The sequence below is a fragment of the Nematolebias whitei genome, chromosome 9 (assembly GCF_014905685.2).
Source record: "Nematolebias whitei isolate Nwh7 chromosome 9, NemWhi1, whole genome shotgun sequence".
NCBI lineage: Eukaryota > Metazoa > Chordata > Actinopteri > Cyprinodontiformes > Rivulidae > Nematolebias > Nematolebias whitei.
Window position 1 is genome coordinate 18,998,847 of NC_056506.1, and position 10,210 is coordinate 19,009,056.

A 10,210-nucleotide genomic window follows, 5' to 3' on the forward strand; every position below is an offset into this window, starting at 1 on the left:
GTTTGCCAGAACAAATTGGAACATTTTTCATCGGTGCTGTCAAAATCATCATAGTCATTGATTAAATTCTGACACTGTCCATTCACAAAAACATAAAACATCCTTCGGGGCCCCCGAAATGCCAGGGCCCCGGGCTGCAGCCCCTGTAAGCCCCTGCTAAAATCCAGCCCAGCCAGACGTGGGCAACATATGGCTGGAGGGCCAAATACGGCCCTTGGACAATGTCCTTCTGGCCCTCGGTATCTTTACTTGAAAATAAAACAACTTTTTAATAAGTTGCTGAAAACCTGCAATTTATCATTGAAAGTAAAAGCTGTCTAAATTAAACATGTAGAGGAGATGCACCAAAGACCTTTAGATTAAGATAAGCTACAACTTATTTGAAGTCGTATTTCCAGAGCTAGACTGAAGCTTAACGACACCAAAAAACAAACATATAACAGTTTTTAAACATTTTTATATTGGCATAATTAAGCTAACAAATATGTTGTCACAATTCTTAAAGATTATTGTGGAGACATATTTTTATCAAGCATGCCAACTCTGCTACAACAAGAAAAAGCCTGGACATGTCTTAGAGATTATCAGTATTAAAAATATATATTTTCCAATTTTTATGTGGCCCTTTTATTGCTTTAAATATCTTGAGTTGTCCCTCTGGGAAAAAAAAGTTGCCCATCCCTGTCAGAGTGTGTTGAGGGTGACTCTCAGCCACTACTGCAGCTAATACTAGCCGAATGTCTGTAAAAGTGAACTACTTGTGGCAGTTTCATGTTTTCTAAGATAGTTTGAACTTGAAATCAGCTGTAGATGTTCTTTAGTGGTTACGTTCTGAGGGTTTCATTAAAATTGGTTTGAGGGTTCATCAGGTGTTTGCTAACAGACAGGCACACGCACGCCTGTGGCTGAGTGGTTAGAGCAGTCGTCCTCCAATGGGAGAGTCGGGGGTTTGATTCCACCAGCAGTCACATGTTGAAGTGTCTCTGGACAAGACGCTGAACTGAAAAACAAAAAATTCAAAACACTGAATTGTCTCTGATGTATCTCTTCAGTGTATGAATGTGATGTAAAGTGCTGATTAATCTGTACAGACTGAGATTATCTTTGTAGAGATGTACTGTAGTCCCTCGCTGTTCGCGATTTCGCAGTTTTTCAAAGTAAGGTTGGACATGACACAATTGGCTGATTGATGGATGAGCCATGGGTTATTTATTTAATATAAATTATTTTAAATGATTTTTCACCATGTGTGAAGCCCATAAGTGCAGGGAGAAGCTCCCTCTTGCAGCTGATCAGCTGATCTCCTTCTCTGCCATGCACACATTTCCCCTGCTGCAAGTTTGTGAAGAGTTAACCCTTTGCTGTCCAGATGCACCGATTGACTTTTGTCTTCCAACTTAAAATTCAACGTATGTCACATGGTAAAAATCATCATAATCACAAAATAGAAAAGTGTTAAAAGTTATTTTTAATTATTTTAGAACTTCTATGTGCAGTTGTTGAAGTGTAACTGATCAAGAAGCACATTTCTGATCCACGTTGCTTCTGTGTGAAGAGTTAACCCTTTCTCTTCTCTACAATTTAAATAATGTAACATTTTAAATAAACAATCCATGCTGCATGACCCCCCCCCCGCCGAAATGCAATAAGCAGCCAATATAAAATAATTTAGCAAACTTTATTACGTAAATAAGGTGTGCATTTTCAGGAAGTGACCCAAAGAAAACCAAACAAAATAAATGGGAAAAAAATTGTTAGCCCGCCCTCAAACACTAAAACAAGACAAATAATCCAAAACTGGGCGGACTAACAAGAAAAAAAGTAAATCGAGTTCAAAAGAGACAGCAGGAGCAGTGATATAACTGTAAAAACAAATACACGAAAAATACTAAATACTTATTAAATCACTTTAATTAAGTCAATCTAAAAACACATTAAAAACACTGCATACCTGCTTCAGATAAACGCACATTCTCCGGTTTACCACACCAACTCTAAAGTCACCATTGATGTGGTAAATCTGATGCAGCCCTGCGGCATCGAGTAGCCACACGCCCAGGTAACACAACCCAAAAACGTCATCAATAGCGGAGTCCTGTATAAAACACCACATCAGCACCACCTTATTTAAAAAATCAGTTCAAACAGTTTTCCTCCAAAACTTACCAGCCAGCAAACAGTGGCGCATGTGGGCCCAGCACACACCTGGTCACACAGGAAATTGACACGTAGCCACCACCCTGCCAGCTTTCCTTTTATGGAAGCTCAAGCCGTGGAGGGAGCGACACCTGGTGGTTCCACCTGTTACAGCTGTATGAATGTGTAAATGAGGACACAGATTGTGTTTAAAGAGCTTTGAGTATCTTGATAAGATAGAAAGGAACTATATAAGTACAGTTCATTTACATACATGAGCAGACTTTGTGATCTGTGGTGAGAACAGAGAACAGGTGGAAGAGAACTTGAAGAGGTGGAGGTATGCACTTCAAAGAAGATGAATGAAAGTCAGCTGTAGTAAGACAGGAACATGTTTGTGTTGGTTTTGCCATGAACTTAACTTTAGTTTAAAATCACTTCGAGAGGTCAAGGTCGAGAGCTTCAGATCTTTTTACAAGGCGTTCCAGGAAACTGGAGCAGAGTAGGAGAAGGTCCTTTTCTAAATTCAGTCCACACTGAGGGGACACTGCAGGTAATTATGGCTGAAGACCTCTCTCTCTCTCTCTTTCTCTCTTTCTCTCTCTGTGTGCAGCAGAAACCCAGAAGGATTCGTCTGAGACCAGCGAGAATGAGGAGAGCGAGGAGCTGTTGGAGGTCCAGGTGTTGTCTTTGAGTCAGGTGGTCAGAGACAATGTTGCCGACTTCATCAGACACGTTCACGGCTCGCATGTGGTCCGCACTCTTCTACACGTGCTGGGGGGCTGCCTCGGACCCCCTCGTACAGAGGCTCATCCAGGTAAACACACGAGATTCTGCCCAAATGGTGGTGGTGGGGGGGGGGGGGGGGGGGCATACATTATTACCTGGTTTTGACTCTATAGTTGTTCAACTCAAACGGCTTCAGTAAGGTGGAGTGCAGCAGTAGAGTTTGGGTCAACGACAGTTTTATTCCCTCCGAGTGAAGAAACGAGGCCAGGATCCAATAAAGGTGTCCATGGTGGGGGTGTGGAGGCAGCTGTGGGGACTGAACTGGACCATGACGGTGTCCATCACAACTGGAGCAGGATGTTATTGGACCACAGTCCATTAACATCTGGTTCTGCTTCCGATCCAGAAGGTTCTGCAACAGAAACGTGATGACAGTTTAGAAACGCAGGAAGCAGCAGAGACTTGCTCATAAAAATGTTGTTTCTCGACGTGCACGAGTTTGTTACTGGACACATTTACTCCTCGGAGGCTTCAGGCTCTCCTGACGTTCTCAGTGTTCCCCCTTCCGTTATTCAAAGAGGGCGCCCCGCCCCACCAGTGGAACTGCCTGCCAACAGCACCACCCGCCCCACCATCTGGACCGTCCGCCCTGTCATGAAGTTCATGGCATGAAAAAAAGATTAATAATCATCTATACTGTTCACAGTTCTGCGCGACAGGGAGACGCCAAAGCTGACGCATCATCACCTCTTCCATCACGCCACCGGTGCCACGACCTCCCGGGTCGTTCGTGTCTAAAATGAGATTTTATATTAAATATTAATGGTCAAACATCATCAACATACAGACACATCTGATTTACAGCAGGAGCTCTAAACCTGTTTGAGTCACGCTGTCCAGTTAACCTGCCGTTTTCTGCTGCTTTAGTTCTTGGACTTTAATAATAACATTAAAAGACGTTTATTTGTTTTCCCGTCACTGATGCCATGATATGTTTGTAAAAGTCACGTTGTTCCCTCTGCGACGGTCAGTTTCATGAATATCTACAAAGTTCAGTCCTACACAAGCTGTGGGTTATCTGTCTGCAATAAGATTATATTTATTATTATTATTTGGAATGATACTGAGACGTACTGTGGTAAATGTAACATAATAAATGATCAAATATGAAAACAAAAATTATATTAAGAGTAAATAAGCTGAAATCATTCAAATACCTCTTTGATTGAAATAAAATCATTTACAGGCAGAAATCTGTCATTCTTGCAGATATGAGTTATATGTCATATGACATATAATTTCCCTCTGGGATTAATAAAAAGTATTTTTGAATTTGAATTGAATTGAATGATATAAATGTCTGTTTTTGTTATTTTGTGCTGCTACAGCTTTTAAACTACCGCCCTTCTGATTAAAACAAAGGTACATAAAGACTGAAACATCATTTCAGTGTCATCATAGAGGAGTTTAATTTCTGTGGTCACAGTTTGACTCGTGAACGTCACGCTGAGGTCATGCTGAGGTCACGCTGAGGTCACGCTGAGGTCACGCTGAGGTCAATCTATCTTCCAGGACTTCCTCTTAACGAGCTGCTTGTAGTTTTCATGTCACTTCCTGTTTGAGTCTAGCCACAGGTAAAGGTGTTGCTGAAACGTTTGGGTCAAACTTTGTGCCTTCATGTTTTCAGTGAGTGGTGCTGAACACGCTGACGGTACCAGAACCAGAACCACTGTCTGACTTGTTTCCACAGAATGTAAAGATTTCATCCTGCTTTTTATATTTACATCACAGATGCAGGGACCAGGTAAACTGTTCTCTGAGGTTTCAGCTGCGTGTCTGTTTGGATGTTTCTGTTTTGAAGCAGGAGGAAAAAATGGCCGCTGTGCTCCTCGGCTGACGGACTTTGAGATCCCCACCTCGTTCTGGTACGAGCTGAAGAGTCTCACCGAGACCTTGATGGAGAACGTTAACTGTAAGTCCCATTTATGAGGCTTTCACTCTCAACCCTTGTCATTTAAAGACTTTAGAGGAGGTTTTATGGCTCACAGATCACAAAACGAGCGTTAACTGTTAGAGTCAACCTCTTATTTCTGTTAGCAAAATATATTTTAAACCACTGGACAGATTTCAATGACTTGTTTAAAGAAAGTGTTGAAGTTTACATCTAGCGCTCATTAACTTCATGATGGTCGTCACAGCTGGTGAACCTTAGCGAACACAAGAACGGCCACAGCTCAGTCAGGTTGACACATTTTGAGCTAAATCTGGTGGTAGTAGCTGAGGCTAATCCCAGCATGTAATCTGAGGGCTAACAGAGCGCACAAGATTTGAGTTCACATCGTAAAAACAAAAAGGAATGTTGGTTCCAGTTACGTTACAGTCGCATGCAATGATGGAGGGGACTCAAAAAGTCATCGAACCTCAGAGTTTGTTTTATTAAATCCAGATAAAGAGCGTGGTGGTGCAGAGGTTAGAGAGGGTGGGCCTGTGATCAGAGTCGCTGGTTCAACTCCCCAGACTGACATCAAAATGTGGGTGGGATAAGTGAAACACCCACACCTGCCTCCACCCTCTTTTGCCCCACTCTGGGCCCATGAGCAAGGCCTTTAACCCCCACCATCTGCACCCTGGGACCTTAGCGGGCAGCTCTCTGCTCCACATGTGCAATGGGGAAAAATGCAGAGAATTAATCTCCACGTTGTGGATTAATAGAGTAGAATAAAATAAGAAAGTGTGTTCAGAAAGTGAAACGTCAAACAGCGTGCTTCAGATTTATCCAGTTTTAGAGGTTAAAATAAAATAACATAACTGCTTTAACAGCAAAACAGATAACTGTTATAATTAGTCCCAACGTCAGTTCGACTGGATTTTATTTTGCCCAAGCTTTTAAAAAGAAACAAAGAAAAGCCGACTGTTTATTTGTCAGCCCACCCCCCTGAGTGATTAAAGAAAGAAAGTGCTATGTGTTGTCTTCTTTGTATGTTTCCATACAATGATGACATTAGTCTCTGCATTTAACCCACCACACCTGAGATACACCCAGGTGGAGCAGCTGTGTAAGCACCCGGGGAACAATTAGGGATTAGGTGTCTTGATCAAGGACACCAGGACATGTGGGCATGGTGAGTCGAACCACGACTTTCTGGTCCCAAGTCAGCTGCCCTACCTCTGCACCATCTCAACCCCTAAACTGCTGCAGCCCATTAATCTGACAGGGACGTGGAGGAACACCCTGCAGCAGGAACCAAAGCATCAGAAGCTTTGAAGGCAGCAGAAACTTATAAAAACTATTAATGACAACAGAGGCTACAGATTTCTGCTTCCTCTCATTAAATGATCATCAATCAATCAATCAATCATCCATACTGTTTTTCTGGACTCAGGTTTCAGGGGCAGCATCTTGAGCAGGGAGGTCCAGATATCTCTCTCCACAGCCACCTCTTCCAGCTCTTCTGGGAGGACTCCAAGGTGTTCCCAGACCAGATGAGACATAGTCTCTCCAGGGGGTCCTGGTCTTCCTTGGGGTCTCCTCCCAGTTGGACATGGAGAAAATGGAATTGTGTGTTCATGAGATCCTGTGAACCCTGCAACAGTCTCCTCTGGATGTGGAGGAGCAGTGGTTCTACTCCGAGTCTCTCCTGATAACTGAACTTCTCACCCTGTCTCTAAGGGAGAGTCCATCTACTCTGCAGAGGAAACTCCTGGATCCACAGTCTCAATCTTTCAGTCTACCCAGAGTTCATGGTCATAGGTGAGGGCAGGAACATAAACTGGCCAGTAAACAGAGAGCTTTGCCTTCCAGCTCAGCTCCCTCTTGACCACAACGAGCCGGCACAGTGTCCGCAATACTGCAGACACTGCACCAATCCATCTGTTGATCTCATGCTCCATTCTTCCCTCACTGTGAACAAAACCCAGAGATACTTGAACTCCTTCATGCTCATTATGTTAAAAAAACGAATAAAATTAACTAAATATCTTAGATCTATTACTGTTTTTCTTTTACAATTTATACTTTTGTTGGATGTAACTGGGACCCTGTGTACACGATTTTGTTCCACCAACTCTGACTCTGACTTTGAACAGAACTCATCAGAGTAGTGTTGAAGAGTGAAATAATCTTGTTTACAATATTTACCTGCATCAGTAAACTCCTCTGTACTGACATGAAACACGGTGCAGCCCAGTTCGGCTCAGATCATCGATCTGATCCGCAGGACAGAACCAGTTACTGTAAACAACAAGAGAAAGCATCAGAGAAATTTGAAATGTTCAATATGCTTAAAAATCAAAATAAATTGATGATTACATTGTACTAACTAGTGTACTTTGGTTCTAAGTACAGTATACGGACCGACTGCGGTAAAGTTAGTTTTACGTTGGACATTCGCTCTCTGTGGCTTCAGCGATGTCCAACGTCCAATGTAAAACTAACTTTATCCACTACAAAAATGGAGACTGCACCACTGACGTGGTTCTGTGGAGGGACTGTAAGGAATGAGTGTCTTACTTGTAGATAACAGCTAGTTCAACTGCTGACATGGAAAAAACAACTCCGGTCATAAACATGTTGAGGCGGTTCATAAACAAACGGTGTAGAGGCAGTGCAGCCGACTCGGTTCAGTCCCCGGTCATTGCACATGTCGTGGTGTCTCTGAGCAGGACACCTCATCCCCAGTTGCTCCCCGGGTGCTTTCGATAGCTGCCCACTGCTCCACCTGGTGGGTTAAAAGCAGAGAGCCAATTTCGCCATTATATGGGAACATGCAATGATGACAACACATACACATAATTATTATACAGACATTTCCACCTTACACTAGTTTACACGTTAGTTCTTGGTCGTTAACAGCAGCAGCAAGCTTTAGCATTTCTGGTATGGCGGAGCCATGAGACCTTAAAACAGTGTCTGCACGAATCTCCGAGTTGTCTGAGACTGAAGACGTTTAAGATGAGAGAAATACACTTTGGTCTTGGTCACCCACCGACTAGCCATTAGCTCGTCAGTCTGGTCAAAAAATACGATTTCTCAAACTGAGGAGGTTTAAACAGTTTGTTGGGAAATGTTGACAGTTTTTATCTTGCTTAGTCTGAGAACTTTGTGTTTGTCTTCAGTAAGTGTTACAGATGCTGCAGCCAGCACAGTTTTCCAGACCATGTTGACCGTATGTCACAAAAAACGGCCCAAACTCTGCAAGCAGCTCCTCAGACGCACCATGGAGTACCTGACGGGTCACAGTGCAGCTCCTGGAGTCAGGTTAGACTCGACTTGTAATCATCTGGGTTGCAACATAACAGCTGCTAATGTGTGGCTTTTCCTTTCAGTCCACTTCTGGTCTTTCTGAAGGACCAGAACTCCAGTCACCCCATAGAGACCATCATACAGCTGTCCCACAAGCCTCTTCTCCGCGACCTCTACAAAAACCACCTGAAGGGTCACCTGGTGGACCTGGCCCTCCATCCCATTGCTAATTTCCCCATACAAAGGCTTATAGCAGCCTCAGCCAAATATAAACTGGTCAGTTAAGAGTTAGAACAGCAAACGGGGGATTATTGTGTATTTTCACTGTTCTGACTTGTTTTTTCTGTCTGCAGTTCCTCAGTTTGTTCGATGAGCTGGTTCAGGGTGTGGAGGCCATCTTGGCTGCAGGTCACATGGGTGTGATCATCCAGCTGGCAGAAAGCTGTGCAGAAAGTGGAGAGAAGCAGGACGATATAATGCAGTGCCTTCTTGATGTAAGCTTCAAACAGTTTTTGTTCATTGAAGATGTTCATGGCTCAACAGTTCTGTTTCCCTTCATCCTCTGTGTCTCCGTGTTGGGTTTGTGGATTGGACCCGGTGCCGTGTCCTCCAGGCGTTCCACTGCGCTGAGCCTGGTTCTCGACTTGTCAGCTGCCTCCCTCTCTTCATGTCCCTGCTCACCTATGAGGTGTACTACCAGTGTGAAACAGCAGAGGGCAGCACACAGACAGAGGTCAATCACTAAACTTTTGTTGACACAGCGTCTCACATGTGAGTCACAAACTGTTTGGTCCATGCAGTAGACTGCATGTTTACCTGTATGTTGTTTCCAGACTCCCCTGACCTCCATCTGCTACCACGGCTCTCGGCTGGTCCAAGCCCTGGCTAAGTTTAAAGAGCGCTCGCTCCTCCTCAGCAGCCTGCGTACGCTGAGCCCCGCTGATCTCCTCACGCTGGCCTCTGACCCTGCAGGCAGCCACGCCCTCCAGTCCTTGATCATCACTTCTAGTGACAAAGGTCGAGGCAAGATCCTCAAGAGACTGGAGGTATGACATGTTTTTATGATGCTCTGTTCAAAGATTCTACAAAACGTACCACATGAAGACCTTTTGTCCTCCACAGGGACAGTTGGTCCAGATGGCCTGCTCCAGGTTGGGCAGTCGTGTGCTTGAAGCCATGTGGAGCAGCGCCTCCATCAGTCAGAAGCTAAGCATCGCACAGGAACTTGGTAACCTGGATGGATTTTCTTCACTTATCGTAAAAATGCCTGATTATCGTCCTCGTTATGACTCTGTTTCCTGTGTGTCCTCTTCCCCAGCTCTGTGTGAAAGCCAGCTGAAGTCCGATCAGTTCGCTCGGCACGTTTGGGCAAAGTTCGCTCTCTCCCACTTTGTCCACAGAAAAGCCTACTGGCAGGAAATTCAGACGGGCGAGTCCAAGAAGAGGAAGCTTTTCAGTGACATTCTTGAATAAGAAGTTTAAATCTGTATCATCTGTTTGTTTTCTCTGTGTTATAATAAATGAATAAAAACATTCCTTTTGAATGGTTTGTTGCTTTATTTAAATTTCAGGAACCTGTTGTTATGACCTGTAGGGGATACTAGAGACACATTTACAGTACTGTTCATCTAGAGCAGGGGTCTGAACGCTTTACATCAGAAGAGCCATTTTCGTTCACTAAAGTAAAAGTGATCAGAGTCGCGACAACCTGCTGTGATTATCAACTGGTGGCCCGTGGGCCACTTTAGGTTTGTTAGAGGGAGCTTTTGTGGCCGTTAGGGTTGACTTAAAGCTAAAAAAAAAAATAATCTAATTAGGTTTTTACAATTTAAAACAAATGAAAAGACCAGATTCTTGTAGTGGGGGGGGGGGGGGGGTGTCGTTTTTTAATAAAAACTGAACTATGCAGACCTATGTATTTTTTTTTTATTGTGGAAAAAATAAGTATAGCAATAAAGCAAAAAGTTTTAAGTATGTTTTCCTTGTACATCTAAAAAAGTTAAATCTGGTCCTCTGGACATTCAAAAAAACAAAACAAAGCAAATCAACAAAAAAATGTAGAAACGTTTCGTCTCTCATCCGAGAGACTTCCTCAGTCTGAGG

General features: G+C 43.5%; 1 protein-coding gene across 1 annotated transcript in view; it reads left to right on the forward strand.

Moving 5' to 3' along the window:
• Nucleotides 1–9,580, forward strand: part of LOC119414441 (nucleolar protein 9) — a 15,557-nt gene extending 5,977 nt beyond the window's left edge. Inside the window, exons 4-12 of the mRNA XM_037681532.1 lie at nt 2,750–2,953; nt 4,727–4,837; nt 7,981–8,122; nt 8,191–8,383; nt 8,461–8,601; nt 8,721–8,840; nt 8,941–9,153; nt 9,230–9,335; nt 9,426–9,580. Coding sequence (XP_037537460.1) covers nt 2,750–2,953; nt 4,727–4,837; nt 7,981–8,122; nt 8,191–8,383; nt 8,461–8,601; nt 8,721–8,840; nt 8,941–9,153; nt 9,230–9,335; nt 9,426–9,580 — 1,385 coding nt within the window. The remainder of the gene's footprint in view (nt 1–2,749; nt 2,954–4,726; nt 4,838–7,980; nt 8,123–8,190; nt 8,384–8,460; nt 8,602–8,720; nt 8,841–8,940; nt 9,154–9,229; nt 9,336–9,425) is intronic.
• Nucleotides 9,581–10,210: the final 630 nt, after the last annotated feature.